The 21,412-nt window shown below is 23.8% G+C and overlaps 1 protein-coding gene across 4 annotated transcripts in view; it reads left to right on the forward strand.

The window, feature by feature from the left end:
• Positions 1-14,370, forward strand: part of LOC122502849 (histone demethylase UTY) — a 119,782-nt gene extending 105,412 nt beyond the window's left edge. For 3 of the 4 annotated variants that reach the window (XM_043613139.1, XM_043613141.1, XM_043613142.1), the window contains 8 exons: positions 400-589; positions 1,462-1,677; positions 2,340-2,495; positions 4,307-4,493; positions 4,930-5,256; positions 7,386-9,042; positions 11,768-12,105; positions 12,453-14,370. In XM_043613139.1, coding sequence (XP_043469074.1) covers positions 400-589; positions 1,462-1,677; positions 2,340-2,495; positions 4,307-4,493; positions 4,930-5,256; positions 7,386-9,042; positions 11,768-12,105; positions 12,453-12,707 — 3,326 coding nt within the window. In that variant the 3' untranslated portion in view covers positions 12,708-14,370. The remainder of the gene's footprint in view (positions 1-399; positions 590-1,461; positions 1,678-2,339; positions 2,496-4,306; positions 4,494-4,929; positions 5,257-7,385; positions 9,043-11,767; positions 12,106-12,452) is intronic. The other variant, XM_043613140.1, reaches the window with a different exon arrangement.
• The last annotated feature ends 7,042 nt before the right edge of the window (positions 14,371-21,412 follow it).

Below are 21,412 nucleotides of genomic sequence, written 5' to 3' on the forward strand. Positions count from 1 at the left end.
ACAATTTTCTTCAAAGTAATTGAATTCTATCTAAAAATGTTATTAAATATAAAAATAATTGAATTCTTGTAAAGAATTTACACCAAAACCATTGAAATTGTAGTTCATTTTTATCAAAATAATAGAAATCAAAAATAAAATTCAAAAAAATATTTTTCAAATATTTAATAAATATTGCAAAACATTTTAAATTTAAAAATATGTTTAGTAATTTGAATTTACTTGTTTATCAAATTTTCTAGAATAATTTTTATTTTACATATGCAACTAATTTTATTTTTAATTCATAAAATATTTTAAATTTAAATTTTATTTTTCGGCTAATTTAAAGAAAAGAAAATTTACCTCAAATTTCAAAATGTACTTGCGTATTAATAAATGTAATTTTCACTTTTCCAGGATGGATGTACCATGTTGTTGACTGCCATCTTTTGGGTATAACTCTTCCGAGGCAGCATAAACAAAATATTGCTATTCAGTGTCTTCAGAAGTCGATAGAAGCCGAGCCGAAAAGTGGACAAAGTCTCTATTTACTAGGACGCTGTCTTGCTGCCTCTGGAAAAATTCACGAGGCCTTCATTGCTTATAGGTAAATTGATTATTTCATTTTTATTATTATTATTACTATTATTAGTGCTAAAAAAAAATTCGAATTATTCAAAATGAAGGGAATATTTTTAGAAATATTTTTCGAAAAATTACTTCGTGTAAAATAAAAATCAAAAACAAACAAATAAAATTAAAATCAATCATTTGAATACTTTGAAAAGTTGGAAATTATTTTTTTAATACTTGACGCAAAATTTTTACTATAAGACTCGAAATTGAAATAGAAAAAAAAAGAAAAAGTAAAAATCAAAAACGTTAGTTTTTGATTTTTACTTTTTCTTTTTTTTTCTTTTTGAATTTTTTATTCAGAATTTAAAAATTTATAAATTATTTTTTTAATACTCGACGCGAAATTATTACGATAAATTTTTTAATTGAATCAAAGGAATAAATTCCCTTCATTTGAAACTTTCGAACTTTGGAAATATTATTATTACTAATAAATATTTTACGTTTGGAAATTTTTATATTTAATTGAATTTTTGGTAAATTATGCAAATAAGGAGCTCCTGTCATATCTAAATAATTACATAATTACCATAATAATCATAATTGCCAAATATTTATTTAAATATAAATAATTTAATTATTATTTCATTCTTATTTAATTTTACAAGTATTTTAATTTTTTTGAATAAAAATTAACTTATTGACTAGTCAACGACTAGTCGATTAATTAATTAACTAGTCGTCAATTAATAAGGCATACGAATAATTAATTTCTAAAATTTAATTAATTAATTAATTTCCAAAATTAAATTAATTTCGAAATGAATTTCCAAAAAAGTTATTTTTCGAAATATTATTAAATGTGATGAAGACTAATGATTCTAATTTAATGTTTATTTGCAGAAATTCAGTGGAAAAGTCTGAAAGTAATGCGGATACCTGGTGCAGTATAGGAGTACTTTATCAACAGCAGAATCAACCTACAGATGCACTACAAGCATACATTTGTGCTGTACAATTGGATAAATCTCATTCAGCTGCGTGGACCAATCTTGGAATTTTGTATGAAAGTGTCAGTCAACCCAAGGACGCTCTAGCTTGTTATATTAATGCTTCAAGGTAATTCATAAATTAGTCAATGTTTTGACTTTTGACTGTTTTTCATTCACATCACTTTTCATTTATCGATAATATATTTATTCCATTTCAATTCAATTTACATTCGATTCAATATCTTTTTCAATTCTAACCAATTAGTCATTTTTAATCATTTCAATAAATTCAAAAATTTCTCAAATTCTAATAAATCAAAAAACTGTAATGCAATAGCTTATAAGCAATATTATTAATATTTATAGTTTAGATGCTTATTCTATTTTAATTAATTTAGTTTAATTAACTTAATTTAATTTATTCGATTTAACTAACTTAATATATTTTATTTGATTAATTTATTCAATTTAATGAATTTAATGTAATTTATTTAATTAATTTATTCAATTTAATTTGTTAAATTTAATTTATTTAATTTTAGGAAGCAATTGTAAGAATTGTAGGAAGCAATTAACAATTGCTTCCTAAGAGAAAAGATTATATTTCAAGATTCTTGTTTATTGTCAATAATATAGTGTTTAATAATAATAATTATAAATTGGTGAATAAATAATAAAATAAGTAATGTATGAAGAAAAAAAATAAAAGTTCTTGTTGTACTGAAAATATATGTTTGTAATAATTGAGAGAATAACTATTTAACTTATGGTTATGTTTTATTTACACAGAGGCAATAATAATACACCAAATTGCACAAATTCGCTGATAAACATCGGAGGTGCTAAATCTGGTGGTAACGCTTCGATGAACCCATCTCTTCGGCAGCGCATCAACTTTTTGCAAAATCATCTGTGTCAAGCCCCAATGCCTTCCGTTGCTACCACGTAAGCAAAATATTATTTTTTTATTGCGTGTAAAATACTTCGCAAGACTGAATATTATTCACTTTCGAAAAATATCAAATTCTTCACAAAAGAATCAGTTCTTTAAGAAATTTTTAAGAAATTTTTTCTTACAAGAAAAATTAAGCTCTGTAAATTAATTTTTTTGGTTTTCTTCCAACAAAATTAAAGTGTGAATCAATTTTTTTATTTTTCTTCGAACAAAATTAAAGTGTGAATTAATAATTTTATTACTACTTTTTTATTCTTCTGTTAACAAAATTAAACTGTAGATTAATATTTTTTTATTTTTCTTTTAACAAAATTGAACTGTAAAATGATATTTTATTTATTACTTTTTTTACATTTTCTTTTCTGCAATTTTCTCTTAATTTATCAAAATCAGGGTGACCACATGTCAGTAAAGTCAGGGAAATGTCAGGTAAACAAAATTTTTGTCAGGGAAATGCCAGGAAAAAAATTCTTTTTGTCAGGGAAATTTAGAAAATTAAAATTTTTTTCGACTTATTTTCAAAAATTTCGACTTTCGAAATATACAATTAAAAAGATTTTGAATAATTGAAATTTTATAAAATGTAATTGAAAATAATTAATTTTTTCCAAGTATTTTATTAGAATTTTTGAAAATCAACTTTTGAAGAATTTTAATTGCAAATTTTAAAAATTAATTGAATTATCAAAAATTTTAATGAAAAATCTTTAAAAGTAAATTTAAAAATAAAAATGAATGAAAATTGGCTTCTAATTTTTAAAAATTTAGTATTTTCAATACTTTTAGTAACATATTTCTGAAAATTAAAATACATAAAAAACAATAACATTTTAGAATTATTTTTAACATTTTGGAGAAAGAAAATTATGTTCAAAATATTTCATTAAAGTTCATCAAAAAATTAATTAGTTTTTTAAATACTACAAAAACTCTTTTAAGAAATTCAATTGTTTTCGAAAAATTACATTAAAATATTTTTAAAACTACTTAATTCTTAGAATTTTTTTATCATAATTTTTTATGAAAAAAAGAAAGAAAAAAGAAAAAAAAAGAAAGAAAAAGAAAAATCAAAAACTTACGTTTTTGATTTTTACTTTTTCTTTCTTTTTTTTCTTTTTAAATTTCAAGTCTTTATAGTAACAATTTCCGTTCAAGTATTAAAAAATAATTTCCAACTTTTCAAATTATTCAATAATTGATTTTAATTTTAGTATTTTTTCGAAGTTATTATTATGATTTTAATTTTGTTTGTGTTTTTTATATTTATTTCACGAAGTTACAGTTACAATTATTATAAAAAATTGAATTTTCATATTTAAATAATTTAATTCTCGAAGAACTGTCAGAAAATTATTTTAAAAAATTGATTTAAAGATAAAATTTAGTTGAAAATTATAGAAAATAATTGAATTCAGAAAGGGTTATAGTTGTAATTTTCAGAAATTATTAAATTTCAATAAAAATTTTACTCATTTTCCGTAAACTTTCATATAAAAAAAAAATTTTGTCAGGGAAAATAATTTTAATGTCAGTAAATTGTCAGGGAAATGTCAGGGAAATTGATAAACTGAAACTTGTGACCACCCTGAAAATTCATAATTATTGTATTAAATTTATTTAAAAAATGTTTATCCTACTATCAGGTTTTTTTAAATTTTTGCCGTACTAAATTTTATTTATTAAATTTATTCTTACTTTTTTTGTATTTTTTTGATTAAAAATGAATTACAAAAAATAATTATAAATAAATAAATAATTGGTGAAAGTGGTTTGTAATTTTGTTTTTGTTGATCACTCGCAGAAGACGGCAATTGCCGCCAATAGATGAAGCTTGGAATCTGCCTATTAGCGCAGAAATGTCTAGCAGACAACAGCAACAGCAGCCAGCTGCTGGAGGTCCCGGTTGCAGGTACGGCGGAACTCCGGCACATCCTCCACCCCCTTATCCTCAAGGACAAGGACAAGCAGCTAACGTTAAGAGATTTAAGGTACACTCGCGAAATTTACAATTATTCCCTCTTTTATTTTATTATTCTTCTTCATTATCTAATTATTTCCTTTCTGAATTTTTTCCACTCTTGAAACAAGTTCAAAACTTTTTTTTTTTATAATTCCAAAGAATTTTAGAAATTTATTTTTATTTATTTTATTAATTTGTCGATAATTTTAGATTGAACTATCAAACAGCCTTTTTTCGCATTTCTTTTTAATCGAGAATAAACTATTTTTTCATTTCTGGTTTGAAAAAGTAATTTGGAAAAATTATTTTTAAAAAATGAGTAAAAAGAAAATAAATATAATGAATAAATAAAAAAATAAATATAATAAATAAATAAAAAAATAAGTAAAAAGAAAATAGATAAATATAATAAATAAATTTTTTAATGAATTATTTTAACAATAATTTGTTTTTCGGTTATACAGACGGGAGACGATGCCATTTCGCCTTGTGGACAACAAAGGCCGCCCTCATTTTATTTAAGCCCTCAACAATTGCAAATGTTACAATGTTTGCAACAGAATCAAGGCAGCTTATCGCCTCAGCAACAAGCGCTTTTGGCGCAATTGCAGCACCAGTATCGTGCAATGCAGCAGCATCAACAGCAAACGAGACTGCAACAACAACAGCAGCAACAACAAGCCACACCACGAGGATTACGACCTGGTCAACCTGGTTATCCCGCTGGCTACACACATTCCCAGCCAGGACAACCGGGCGTTATTAAAAACTATGGTCTACCTCAACAACCGGTAATTTTGCAATTTTTCCAATTCTTCTTCTATTAAAAATTATTTCATTCTTTTTCAATTTTATTTTTATTCACCTTAAAAACTTTGAAAATACCACGAATTTAAATAAAACAACTTGATGTTGTTCTATTCCTGGAAAATAATTGAATTTTAGATAATTATGCAATTAAAATTTCGAACAATTTAAATATCGAAGAACTTACATAAATTATTAATTTAAGATTATCAGTGAATAATTTTAAGTTAAAAATTAAAAAGTAATTGAATTTTGGAAGAATTACGATTGCAATTTTTACGCATAGTTAAATTTCAAAAGGATTAAAATTTGAAATTTTAGAAAATTTCAATTTTGAATGAATTTAATTAGAAATTTTAAAGAACATAGGCTTTTGAAATATGATTGCAGAATTTCAATTATTTTCAAAAGTAACGAAATTATTCACAAAAATTCAATTATGTACAAACATTTTTTAAAAATTCTCTTCAAAATTTCAATTATCTTTCTAAAAAAAAAATTTTTTCTAGGAAATTCAATTATTTATTTATTTATTTATTTAAATTATGTCCAAAAATTTTAATAAAATTCTTGTCCAAATTTCAATTATTTTCAAAAATTTTTCTCAATTATTAAATATTTTCAAAAAATTTATTAAAGTTCATCTGAATAATTCAATTTTATTTATTAAATTCATAGAAAGAATTTAATTTTCAAGAAAAATTCTTTACAAAAATTCAATTATTTTTATAAATAATAGAATTCTTTGTAAAAAATTCAATTATTTTTAAAAGTTTTAATAAAATTGTTCACAAGAATTCAATTATTTTCAAAAATAATAAAATTATTAGCAAGAGTTAAATTTTTTTCGTATTAATTATAATTATTTTTAAAAATAATGAAATTCTTAGCAAGAATTCAATTATTTTCAAGAATTTTCATAAAATTCTACACAAAAATTATATTATTTTCTTCAATAATAAAATTCTTGGCAACAGTTCAATTATTTTCCAGTATTTCAACAAAATTCTTGAAAAAAATTTAATTATTTCCATATATATAATAATATTCTTTGAAATAATTTGATAATATTTAAAAAATTTAATAAAATTCTTCTGAGAAATTCAATTAATTGCAAAAATTGTATTAAAATTTGTTCAAACATACAAAAATAATTCAAAATAAATTCCTTATATGAATTTAAGTTTTAATAAAAATCTTCCATTTAAATAAGTGTTAACAATTTTAGTAGAATTCTTCAAAACAATTTTATTATTTTTATAAATGATAAAATTTTGTGGAAAGAATTCAATTATTTAAAAAAATTTTATGTAATATTCTTGGAAGAAATTCAATTATTTTCTAAAATTTTGATAAAATTCTTTATAAGAATTTAATTATTTTCTAAAATTTTATTAAAATTCTTCAAAATAATATAATATTTTTTGAGGAAAATGTTAATTCAATTCCTTGAATGAATTTTAATATTTTTTACAACATTAATAAAATTCTTCCAAACAATTAAAATAATTTTGAAAAATTATAATAGAATTTATCTTTCGAATTCAATTATTTTCGTAGAAAGTAAAATTCTTCTTAGAAATTCAATTATTATCGAAAATTTTTGTAAAAATCTCCAAAACAGTTCAATTATTTTATCAGAATTTCAATTAAATTCTTCGAAATAATTTAATTATTTTTAACGATTTTGATATAATTCCTTACAACTTGCAGTTACAAAATTCTTATAACTAGCTGACTAACTAGTTTCTACCAATCTGGAAAATCAGGAAATAGCCGGGAATTTAATTTGACCGGAAAAAAATAATAATTAATTAATTAAAAAATATCAAAAATTCGAAAAACCGAATTTCTTAAAATTCAACAACTTCACAACGAACTTTAGGAAACAAATCAATTTTTAAAGTGAATCAGAATAAAAAATTTTAATTAAAGTGAATAATTCTTTAGTGTCTCGGGAAAAAATCCAAATTTTATCTGTAAATGAGAAAAAATATTTCGGGAAAAACAAAATTAAATTTTCCTGGCAACTCTAAAAGAGAATCTATTAAAATACAATAATTGTGGTGGGAAAAATACACACGAGTCTAATTTTCTGATTGTTTATTTCCAGCAGGGCGGAACTGTAGCACTCCAAACTGGATTTTCCGACTCAACCGTGGGTTACAGTCCAGCGGCGACTGGAAATACTCAACAACCAGCAGGCATGCCTTACAAATCGGCCTCTGATCCAAATTTCCCACCCCGACAACCAACCCCCGGTCAATATCAAAATCAATACCAATCCAATCAATACGGAAGTCAAGGTTTCACTCAGATATCGTCGACAACGAGTTGCTATCCAGAGGGTTCCTCCGCCAACAACAAGGACCTCGGCGTAACAGATCAAGAACTCCAGGCCCTCCTCTCTCAAAAGGACATTGCCACCTCACTAGCCGAGGATTTGCTCAAACACTTTGGTTCCGACGATCTCGACGAGAAGGACGTCTCGCCGAACATCATGAACAATGGCACCTTGAGTTCCGGTCCATTCTCGCCCTCGAATCTCGAGGACAGCAATGAGAAACTAAAGGAGGTGAAACTCGAAAAGGAGGACGTGCAACCCTCGAGCACGTCACACGTCGACCTCAAGGGAATGAAACCAATGACCGTGAAATGCGAAGCAACATCGAGTACAAATAAAGTCGAGTCAGTTCTGAAATTTGAAAGTCTCTGTGAATCTCAACAGGAGCAGGAATTCAGTGTCGAGATGGATTCAAAGGCAATTGTCGAGGCGTGCAAGGGTCAGGGTTTGAAGGGCGTGCCAAATTGCTCGATATTGAGCGATCGTTCACCACCGCCAGCGCCGCCCGATCCACCAACTCAAAGGTTAACCAAGGAACAACTTTTGCCCTCCACACCGAGTGTCTATCTCGAGAATAAAAAAGACGCGTTCAGTCCACAATTACAGGAATTTTGCCTCAAGCATCCAATAGCCGTGGTTCGTGGTCTCGCGGCCGCTTTGAAACTCGATCTCGGTCTGTTCTCAACGAAAACACTTGTCGAGGCGAATCCCGATCATGGAATTGAGGTTCGCACGCAAATGCAACAGACGAGCGACGAGAATTGGGATCAGTCGATGGGTCGTCGTGTTTGGGGCTGCATCAGTCACAGGAGTCACACGACAATTGCCAAGTACGCTCACTATCAGGCTTCCAGTTTTCAGGAGAGTTTGAAGGAGGAGAGAGACAAGACGCAGGGTATTCATTCGTCGAATTTGTCGGATTCGGATTCGAAGGACAGTACGGGAGTTGTGAGACGAAAGAAGAATGCCTATGGTGTTGTTGGCAGGCCAGCGTCGAAAATGTTGCGCTTCGGTACAAATGTGGATTTGTCGGACGAGAGAAAATGGAAGATACAATTGCAGGAGTTGATGAAATTGCCGGCGTTCGCGAGAGTTGTCTCGGCGGGCAATATGTTGAGTCATGTGGGACATGTTATTCTGGGAATGAATACGGTTCAATTGTACATGAAAGTACCGGGAAGTCGTACGCCTGGACATCAGGAGAATAATAATTTCTGCTCAATTAATATCAATATTGGTCCCGGTGATTGTGAATGGTTCGCAGTGCCTGACGCTTATTGGGGTGTGATTTGTGCATTGTGCGAACGGAATAATATTAATTATCTTCATGGAAGCTGGTGGCCTTCACTCGAAGATCTTTATGAGGAGAACATTCCTGTTTATAGGTTTTTGCAACGACCTGGTGATCTCGTTTGGGTTAATGCCGGTGAGTTCTTTTTTCTATTTGATCTTTTTTGTTTCTTGCATAGAGCAGTTTCTTGTAAACTGATCGAATCAAAAATTTTAAGGGACAATGACGTTTTTAAATTGATTTAACTTCTACAAAACTTGACAATTTTTTTGTACTTTTGTATTTAATTATTTTTTAATTTTTCTATTTTTTTATGATTATTTTTTGTTATTTTTCTAATTTAATTTAATTTTTGTATAGTAAACAAACAAATGTTACACGTACGACACGCAGTATTCTATTTATTATTACTGTTAAAATTACATTTTTTATTCTCAAATATCAACTTCAGTTTTCGAATAATTTCAGATTCATAAAAATATTTTAAAATTCGCTTATTAATTATATAATGAATTATTATTGTTTATTATTTTCAAAATTTTTATTAAAATTCTTAGCAAGAATTCAATTCATTTCATAAATAATAAAATTCTTCACAGAAATTCAATTATTTTTCAAAAATAATTAAATTCTTATCAAGAATTCAATTATTTTCAAGAATTATAATAAAATTCTACACAAAAATTCAATTATTTTCTTAAGTAGTAAAATTCTTCAAAACAATTCAATTATTTTTATAAATAATAAAATTCTTCTCAGGATTTTAATTAGTTTTCAAAAATTTTAGTATAGTTTTTTGCAAGAATTCAATTATTTTCATAAATAATAAATTTCTTCTCAGAATTTCAATTATTTTTCAAAATTTTAATAAAATTCTTTGCAAAGATTCAATTATTTTCATAAATAATAAAGTTCTTCGCAGAAATTCAATTATTTTCATAAGTAATAAAATTTTTGTATGGAATTCAATTAATTTTAATAAATAATAAAATTCTTTGCTCAGAATTAAATTACTTTGATAAATAATAAAGTTTTTCACAAGAATTCAATTATTTTCATAAATAATGAAATTCTTCTCAGGATTTCAATTATGTTTCAAAATTTTAATAAAATTCCTTGCAGGAGTTCAATTATTTTCATAAATAGTAAAATTCTTCTCAGAAATTCAATTTATTTTATTAAATTTTTATAAAATTCTTATCAGAAATGCAATTATTTTTCAAAATTTTAATTAAACTCTTTGCAGAAATTCAATTATTTTCATAAATAATGAAATTTTTCGCAAAAATTCAATTATTTTTCGAAATTTTAATAAAATTCTTTATTAGAATTCAATTATTTTGATAATTAATAAAGTTCTTCGCAGAAATACAATAATTTCCATAACTTTTAAATTTCTTCTCATGAATTCAATTATTTTTGGTGAAAATTTTATAAAATTTCTTGAAAGAATTGATTTATTTTTAAAAAATGTAATACTTTGTGGGAAGTATTCAATTATTTCCAAAAAATTTTGATTAAATTCGGTAATCAAATTTTTAATTATAATTAATAACAGACATGATTATTTTAAAAAATTGAATGAAATTCTTTGAAAAATTCAATTATTTTCATAAATAATGCAATTTTTTGCAAAAATTCAATTATTTTTCAAAATTGTAATAAATTTCTATACTAGAATTCAATTATTTTGAGAAATAATAAAGTTCTTCGCAGAAAGACAATAATTTCCATAACTAATAAATTTTCTTCTCATGAATTCAATTATTTTTAGTAAAACTTTTATAAAATTTCTTGATAAAATTGAATTATTTTTAAGAAATGGAATACTTTCTGGGAAGGATTCAATTATTTCCAAAAAATTTTGATTAAAGTCAGTAATCAAATTTTTAATTATAATTAATAACAGACACGATTATTTTAAAAAATTGAATAAAATTCTTTGTAAAATCGAATTATTTTCAATTTTTTAATTAAAATTATTACAAAACTGCTCCTTAAAAAAATTAAAATAAAGTATTCAAAAGAATTTAAGTTTCTATTAATAATTGTAATATAATTAAATAATAAAAATTATTAATTACAGATAATTATTAACAAAGTTAAAGAATTTCTTTGAAAGAATTTAATTATTTCAGTATTTTAATCAAATTTCTTGAATCTATTCAATTATTTGAAAAAAATTGTTATAAAATTCTCGAAGGAATTTAAATATTTCAAAAAAATTTTGATATAATTCAATAATCAAATTTTAATTTCAATTAGTAACAAATCCTATTATTTTAAAAACTTGAAATAAAAGAAATCAAAGAAATATTTAATTTTTACAAAAACTACATCTTTATTTAATTTTTTTTTCATCATTTTCATTGGAAAGCTGACATTTTTCCCAATAAGTCCCTTAAAATTTAATTTTTTAATTAGATCAGTTTTATTTCTTTGCATTTATTTTTAATTAGTTTTGTTCAACAAAAAGTAATTAAATTATTCTCTCAAAAAAATTAAATTCTAAAGAAAGGAGAAACAGATTTTTATTCTTAAGAACAGAAAATTTTTTTTTTATTGTGAAATAAGAATTATATTAAAATTTCTTTACAAATTTTAATTTAAAATGCTTATTTTTCTCTTATTTGAATTTTTTGCATAGACATTTCTAATTTCAGACAATTATAAAGCTTCAATGACGAAGAAAAATTAATTTAAAAAAAAATAATAATAAATTGGATAAAAATGTATAAACTTAAAAAGATGTACTTAGAGAAATGAATCTGAATATTAATAATAAATGGTGATGATACTAATAATAATAAAAATGATAATAATAATAATAGTGTTGAATAAACTCTTTTTTGTATTGCAGGTTGCGTTCACTGGGTACAAGCAGTTGGTTGGTGCAATAATATCGCATGGAATGTAGGACCATTGACCGCTCGTCAATACCAGTTGGCTATTGAACGTTACGAGTGGAATAAATTACAATCATTCAAATCTATAGTGCCGATGGTTCATTTATCTTGGAATTTAGCTAGAAATATAAAGGTATCAGATCCTCGGCTTTTTGAGCTTGTTAAAAATTGCCTCCTTCGTACCATGAGACAATGCTGTCTGATCCTCGAGTTCGTCAAGAGTAAAGGTGTTGAGGTCAGATTCCATGGACGTGGAAAGAATGAGGCCTCGCATTATTGTGGACAATGTGAGGTAAGTTTCATTCATTCTCCATATTTTCTTCTTCTCTTTATACTTCAAATTAATTTCTCAATTTTAGATCAAGTTCGCCACAGATCAGGCGAATAATTTTCCTTAAACTTCCAAAAATAAGTGAATTTATTCTTTTTTTAAATCAATTTTTGTTAGAATTCAACGACAATTAAATTATTTAAATACAATAACTTTTGTAAAATTTAATTATTTTCCTAATTTTTAGTTACAATTCTTCAAAAAACATTGGAAAATAATTTTTTATAGTGAGAAAATAAATTTTCTGCGAAATATGAAATTTAAGAATAAATTATTGAAACTAATCTGTTTTCTCCTTTTTTTCGCAGATTGAAGTATTTAATATACTGTTCATACGCGAGCAAGAAAAGCGGCACGTGGTACACTGCATGGATTGTGCAAGAAAGCAAGCGCCATCATTAGAGGGTTTCGTCTGTCTAGAAGAATACAGAATGCGCGATTTAATGGATGTCTACGATGGTTTTTCATTGCACTCAACGTTGTCAGCTCCGGCGACATCGGCGTCGGTGTCAGCGGCAGTAACGGCGGCGGCTCATTCAGTCCAAACAACTCAATCCTCCTGAGGTTACATGCAGCACAGATATTTGGACTACTTGAGTACACTTCAATAACTTTAAGTGGTACGATCTCTGTAAATATTTCTCATTTAAATAAGCAACAAGCATCCATATGTACCTGAGAGCTAAAAAAAAACAGATTTGTACAGAAAATTCTCTTTTATCCAAAAAAGAGAGAACTGTACATAAAAAAAAAGAATAACGCGTCACAGGAGCAAATGTCACAATTCATTTTCTTTCTTTTTAATTTAGAGAAAAAAATGATGACTGATAATTTGCTCCCTATAAGTTTGAACGCGATTTCAAAGTTACCCGTAACTTGATCATTAGTTAGTTCTAATTGTACAAAAAAACAAACGCTTAGTCTAATTCCTTAAAAAAAAAAAAATTACGGACTATATCTTTCGATTCCTGTGACAAGTCCACGAGAGAGTGAGAGAAATATTTTCCATAGCTCTCGGGTACCAATCTTTTTTTTCCATATCTAAAAAAAAGAGAGAGGCATGTAACACAGGAGTACATTGAGTATACCGTCTAAAAAAAGTGATATTTGAACAATTCATTTTTTAAAAATCATTTTTTGTAAACAAACAAAAATTGTTCACAAAAATGAGAAAAAAAAACAATCACATTGTATCATAGGACAAAAAAAACGTGAGTATTTAAAATCTTTTCTACTGCGCAATTAGATTAATATTAGGTCTTTGAGTTCTTTATTGGCGAGTGAAAAAACTTTTTCCGTCAATAAGAAAGTTTTACAATGAAAAAAAGGGAAAATTCTTTTTTAAAATAACAGTTTCATTGAAATATTCGTAATTTGAAATTTTCAAATTTGAATATTCTTTTTAGAGTGAACCCCAATTTTTTTTACACCGTCAATCAATTGTTGAATTTCATATAATTGAAATTCAAAGAAAAAAATCACGAATTTACTAATATAGCTCATTATTTTTTTAACGCTTAAGACGATAATCCTTGTTGTGATAAAAAAAAAAGAACATAAACTTTTGAAAGAAGTTTTAAAATACAAATTTCTTTTTTTTACAAATTTAATCAGACTTATAAAGTATGTACTTATATTTCCTATTTATTATTTAAATCTTGCATGAATTTCGAAAAAAAAAAATATTTACTTAAACTTTACAATGTATTTTATCATTTGAACGTAAGTTTTCATTGTTGGAAAATTTTCCAAGACTCAGGGAAGTAAAATTTAAAAATTCATTCATTTCTCTTTTTTTTAAAAAAAAGTTTTCTCTCGGAAAATTTCAAGATTGAAAATTTCACAAATCATTCAATATTCAATGAAATTTTGATAATTTGACGTTTACCAAATTTGCAAATTGTTTTTTTTTACACTATTTGAATTTTAAAAATTCGGATCAAATGCTTTTTTTGACTCTTTGTTATAATAAAATAACGAAAATAAAGCAAGTGCTATGAAATCGCTCACTGCCAAATGATTTAAAAAGCAAAAAAAATAAAAATGTTCTAAAATCACGATAAATTTAATGAAAATCGTGACTATGTAGCTATTGTTGATATTGTTGAAAACTAGAATAAAGAAGACACAAAACTGCTCAAAAATGGTAAACGGTTCTACGTTATTGTTACTGGATAAAAATTAAACTCGGAGAAAAAAATTTTCGAGTTTAGATTTTTGCAAAAACTTGAAAAGTTCAATAAGTGAACTTTCAAAAAAATTCTTTTTCAAATTGAAAATTTTTTAGAAAAATCGAAATCTTTTTAAAGACTCTTTTTTGAAGGCATTTTTTTTAATCGAAGTTAACAAAAAAGAAATTCTTTTTGAAATAAAAAGGAATTACTAAAAGTTTCTCTTTTATTGAAAAAATGTCAATTTCGAAAAGTGGATTCAAAACTATTTAAAAACTACTTAAAATTATTTGTTTTGAACGTTAAGGTAAAACGAAGCATTTTTTATATTTTTAAAAATATAAAATGTCTTCGAAAATATAAATAAGAAATAAAAATAACAACCGAATAAAAAATATAGAATAAATAATGTTAATTAAACATTTACTTAGTTACGAATTATTTTTTGAAAATATACAAAAACAGTATTTTGTTTCGTATTTCTTTCAAAATACAATTTCAAAAAATAGGGACAAATTTTTCAAAATTCATATTGAATTGAATACTTAAATTTAATATTTAAATTAAATATTTTAATTGAATATTCAAAATTATTGTCGTTCATTTAAACGTTCAAAACTTTAGTTACAAATAATTTTGAATGCCGTTTAGAGAAAAAAATTCTAAACTAAAATTTAGAATTATTGCAGGAATGTAGAATAAATATTCTAAATATTTATGCGTGATTAGAAAAAAGCAGGATTGAAAAATCGAAGAAAATTTCTCGAGAATGAAATTTGCAAATTTGGAGTATTTTACTCTTCTATCTTTCGAGTTTTTACTTTTATAAGTATAAACAAAAAATCAGAAAGAAATTAGAAAAAAATTGTAAAAAATCACAAATTTATGAGAAAAAATTGTTCAAGTTTTAATTTTTGTTTTAAAATGAAAAAGAAGTTTTTTGACAGAAACTTCGAATAACCTGCAATGATGTACAGTGTAATTAGCACAAGAAAAAAAGATATTGTCCTTTTACGAATTCGTCAATTTGCGTAAATATAAGTGAATGATAAATTTTATCAAATTCTACAATAATGAATATAAAATATGTTGTTCAAAAAAATTTGATAAAATTTATTTCAGGAAAAATTTATCAGAGAAAATTCATTTTTTTCTTAAGAAGTGAGTGATGTTCATTTAAAGAAATTTTATTTAAATTTAAATTCAATTTATTCAGTGAATTTTGTGAATTTTGAATTTTAAATGAATTTTATTGAATTTACAACAAAAATTCGTTTAATGATAAAATTTGATCTTTTTCAAGAAAAATTTAACGAAAGGAATTAATTTCCTTAAGAATTGGATAAAATTTACTTCAACAAATTTAAAATGAAAAAAGAAAATAAATAAAATTTTAAAGATGTTTATGAATTTTATGTCAAAATTTGGTAAATCTTCTTTTAAGAAAAATTAATCAAAGAAAATTAATTAATTTCTCAAGAAATGAATTAATTTCCCTTGCGAATTGAATAGAATTTCAATTTTAAAAAACAAATTTCGTCTATTTGTTGTTAAACGAATTTCACTCAATAAAAAAAAACCCAGAAAATTCATTTAGTGATAAATTATTTATCAAAACTCAGTTTTGATAACTATCACGAAATTTATTTTCACAAAAAGAAAAATTTTCCAAATCGAAAAAAACGAATTTAATTCACAAAAAAAAGAATTTTTCGAATTATGCTAAATTTTTCAAATCTATTCAAAAATTAATTTTTTGCTGATAAGTTTTTCGTCATTAATTTTCGAAAAAAAATAAACAAAAAGAAAAGAATTAAGCAACGTAAAATAACGTAACCGTGTCTAAACTATTTTCGAAAGTCCATAGTTATAAAAATAGAATTAAACAAAAAAAAAAGAAAATTTTTTCGAAAATCCAAAAATATCTCGAAACATTTTTCACAACAATCGTAAAATACATTTCCTAATTAGATAATAGTTTAATTAGCAATACGCTAGCTTAGAAACAAAAAAAAAAGATAATTCAGAAACTATTTTAATGGCATGAAATGATCTCAACGTTATGATATTGATAGAAAACTCATTTTGTTTTCTAACAATATTTGGGACTGATATGACAACTTTGATTATGATTTAATATAAATTATGTAAAAATATATAGATATAAAATATAAAAATATATATAAATATATACAAATAAATATATAAATAAATATTATATTTAAAATTGTAAATGCTAAGAATTTTAGGGACCGAGATAGACGGAACTCGAATTGGAAAAAAGCTCGTAAAGCTTTTTTTTTCTCTGGATGTATGATTATAAAGAGTGTGTATGAATGTATATGAGATGATGAGATTATTTATGCTGCTTGTATTATAAAATAAAAAAACACGACTAGAAGTCGTTATTAATTAGCTATGATTGTATAGAAAAAAAAATTTGTCTTGTTTGCAGCATAGATAATCAAAAATCTATATTATGGTTAGTTAAGTTTATTAGGAAAAATTCAATTAGACGCTGTGACTTTGTTATTTGAACATTGCGTTTCAAGTAATTATTGTATAGTTTAATTTTAATTCATAGAATGCATTTGCAAATGCAGTGAACTACTTGTTTTGCTTTTGTTTTATTTTTCTTCGACAAAAAACAAGAAAATGTTTTTTTTGTCATCTCAAAGCTTATCAAGTGATTCGCCGCATCGAAGATTGGTTTTTATAGCTAAAAAAAAATCATTAAATCGATTTGACATCTGTATTTAATTTATTGTTCAATAATACTTTTTTAATTATTGTGATTCGATTTATTGTATTATAATATACAAGTGTAAAATATTAATCAATTTTTTTTCTCAAGTGATTCAGTTTCAAGACTTTATTCTTGTAATCCTTTATCAAGGAACAAATATAAATTAGCAACAATTGAATATTGAGAAAATAATTCTCTACTTTTCATATATGTAGAAAATTTATTTTCAATTTTAGGAATTAAAAATTAGCGAATATTTCTTTCGAAATTTTCGTGACCAAATGCAATTTGAAAATACAAAAAAATTTCTTTTCCTATAATTCTTTTTTCGAGTTAGAAAGAAAGTGTGGACGATATTTACAATCGCTAGGAAAAAAAAGAACAATGGCCGTAAAAATTGTGTGCGTAAATGTTTAAAAACCTCCTCATAAAGGAAAAATTGTATTTTGATACCAAACACAGAATTTTGTACAACTAAAAAAAAAAATCTGCCACAAATAAATTTCAAATAATTAAAAAAAAGCAGTGAGTAAAAAAATCACTATTTTCGCTATTAATAGTACGAATAGATACAAAAAAAAAAGAAAACAGAATACACAGAAGGCTTGAGTTGTATTCTCTCTAACACTTCTTCACAAAATAAATCGAATTACGTGGAAAAGCAAACAGAAATGTATTTTTTTCGAATGATAAAAAGATATAATAAAATATTTTTTAAATTAATTTGTAATAAATATTAACATCCCGTGTAGGCGAAAAAAAAGTAAACTGAATTTCGATGTGAGAATGTTCACTGCCAAATTGTGATACACATGAAAAAAAACCCACCTTTTGCAGGTGCGTTTCCCTAATCACCGATCGCATCGATAATTTAGAAAAAAAAAATTGGGAAAGAAACAATATTTTCACACAATAAAAAATAATGGGTAAAAAAAAATATATAAATTTGTACAAAAAAAAGAAAAATAAGCAAATAATAAAAATAAGAATCGATGCCCTCGGATATGTGGGAGGCGGCTCCTAATTATTAATTATAAGCAATTATAATTTTAAAAAAACTAGATATTTTTTAAACAGGTCAATTTTACTGTTTAATAATAGAAAGAAAAGAAGGAAATAAAAAAAAATGTCTTTGGACCGCCTCTAGCGCTCTTATCTTATGTGTACAGTGCCTTTGTAATGTAAAATCTTCGAAAGAGACACAAAACAAAAACAATATTAATCTTCTATAAGATACAAATTCGAGAAATTGAGAAAAGAATGTTTCTTTTTTTATCATTCTTCCAAAAAAATGAAAAAAATAAAACAAATCGTTGTATTTGTAGAAGAGAAAAAAAAGAAAATCTTTCGAAATGAAGGTGCAGTCCCCTTTGTTAAGTGTCGCGATTCTCATTCTTATTAAATTTTAATTTTTAATAATCATTAGTGTATAGAATTTTTTCAAAATGTATCGTATATACATAATGTACAGACGAAATCTAATTGTAGCTAGTATTATTCTTATCACTATTCCGATTATAATTTCTGGTAAATTGTAAGACAATTGTGTTTACCATAATAATGTAATATACAGTTATACAGAATTCGTTTTCACAATTTTGTTCTTTTTCAATCTTTTTTATCCCTTTTCCATTTTCCTAATTTCCATTGACGAAACTTCTCTAATCAAGTTAATTATTAATGAAATTTTGTTATTAATTAATTAAAGTCTTTTTGTTAATTGTTTATTATTTAAATTGTTTATTATTACTGGTAATTGTAATAGTTAATATAAAAAATAATAGTAATAATTATTTTTAAATAATAATAGCATTAATCTATCTTCTATATTAATAATCGTTGTATTCTGTTGTATATTTATATACTATATATATTTCAGTTTTTTTGTTGGATTTTTTTTACAATTTTTCTTTATATAGATTTCAATTTTAAAATTAACGAAATTGTTAATTGTTTCGGATTAGAAATCAGAATATAATTTATTAGTACATAACATAAAAATTAATTACTTAATAATAATTGTAGAAAACCTAATTTCTATTCATGCAAAAGGAGCGTCTACAAATGATGTCACGAATTTCTTTTTTTTTTTTTTTGTTATATTTTGATATTCTTATAAAGAATTTTACTAAAAATTATTGAATTATTTCGAAGAATTTCTTAAAATTAAATTCGTTAAATCCAATTAAATTTTTATACAGAAATTTTAACACAACTTTGAAAAAATTTAATAATCTAAGAATTAAATTAAAATTGAGAACTGGAAATAATTGAATTCTTCCAAAGAATTATATCAAATTTTCTGAAAATAAATAAATTCTTCTGATGAATTCTCATAAAAGTTGAATTTTTGGAAATAATTGAATTTTCATGTAAAATTTTATTAAAAATTTCGAAAATAATGAAATAATATCAACAAATTTTATTAAAATTATATTAATAATAATTGAACTCCAGCGAAGAATTACAATTTAAGGGAATTTCTGAAAATTTTTTGTTAAAAATAGAAAAAATAATTGAACTTCTGCGAAGAATTTTATAAAAGTATTTTAAAATAATTGAATTGTTTCAAAGAATTGAATAATTGAATTGTTTTCAAATTCATTAAAAATATTTGAATTCTCATATAAAATTTTTATACAAATTTTTAAAATAAAAAGTTATAAAAAGTTTATTGAAAATTTTTTAAAAATTGAATTCCTGTGAAAAATTGAAAACAAAATTTTTAAAAATAATTCAAATCTCTCGTAAAATATTATTAAAACTTTAAGAATAATTAAATTCTTCCAAGGAATTTATTTAAAATTGCTTTAAAATAGTTTAATTTAAAATAAAAATTTTATCTAAATTTTTGAAAATAATTTAATTTCGGCGAAGAAATTAATATTTTAAAAAATAATTGAATTCATCCGAGAAATTACATTAAAATTGAATTAAAAGTAACCATTGAATTCTTGCGAAGAAATTTATTATTTATGACAATAATTGAACTACGAAAAATTTAAATTTAAATTTTTAATTAAATAATTGAACTCTTAGAAAGAATTTTACCAAAGTAATTGAATTTCTCTCAAGAATTTGTTTAAAATTTTTTTTAAATAAATGAATTTCTACAAATTTTATTAAAATTTAATTAAATTAAATTTTGAGAAAAATTCTATTAAACTTGTTAGAAATAAATGAATTCTTACGATGAATTTTATAATAATCTTGAAAATAATTGAATTCTTTCGAAGAATGTTATTAAAATTAGTGGAAATAAATTGAATTGTTTATAAAAATTTCATTAAAAATTTAAAAAAAATTAAATTCCTGTGAAGAATTGAATTCTTAAAAAGAATTTAAACAAAATTTTTTCAATTAATTCAAATCTCTCGAAAAATTTTATTTAAACTTTCAGAATAATTAAATTCTTTCAAGAAATTTATTTATAATTGCTTTGAAATAATTGGATTTTTAAATAAGAATTTTATCAAAATTTTTGAAAATAATTAAATTTTGATGAAGAAATTATTATTTTTAAAAATAATTGATAATTCTTGCGAAAAAATTTATTATTTATTACAATAATTGAATTATGAGAAATTTATTAAAATTTGTATGGAAATAATTGAACTTTTAGAAAGAATTTTAACAAAGGAATTGAATTTCTTCCAAGGATTTGTTAAAATTTTTTTTAAATAATTAAATTTCTACGAATTATATTAAAATTTAATTTTTAAAAATTATTTGTATTTCTGCAGAGAATTCTATTTCGGAAAAACTTATTAAAATTGTATTAAAAATAATTGAATTCCAGCGAAGAATTTATGAAATGAATTTATGAATTTATGAAGAATTTATGAAAATTATTGAATTCTTGCGATGAATTTTATTAAAATTTTTGAAAATAATTGAATTGTTTAGAAAAATTTTTTTGAAATTCTTGTTAATAATTGAATTGTTTCAAAGAATTTTATTAAAGTTGCATTTAAAATAATCGAATTCCCCCCGAGAAATTTAATTAAAATTGTATTTATAATAATTGATTTTCTATACATTTTATTTAATTTTATCAAAATCTTGAAAATAATTGAATTCTCTCGGAGAATTTTTAAAAAAATTGTTGAAAATAATTAAAATCTTTAGGGGAAGTTGATAAAAATTGGTTTCTATGAAAAAAGTAAATAAATAATTGAAAGAATTTGATTAGTACTTTAATTTACAGTAAATTGAATTACTTTCAAGCAACAAAAGTTTTTTTTTCAAAGAACAGTTTTAATAAAAGTGGGTGTTGAAAAGGATAAAAATCATTACTTAAGTTAATATAACAAACTTGATAAGTTAATGAATTAGTGAAGAATGTATTTAA

This window comes from Leptopilina heterotoma, unplaced genomic scaffold (genome assembly GCF_015476425.1).
Source record: "Leptopilina heterotoma isolate Lh14 unplaced genomic scaffold, ASM1547642v1 Lhet_24, whole genome shotgun sequence".
In the NCBI taxonomy this organism is placed as follows: domain Eukaryota; kingdom Metazoa; phylum Arthropoda; class Insecta; order Hymenoptera; family Figitidae; genus Leptopilina; species Leptopilina heterotoma.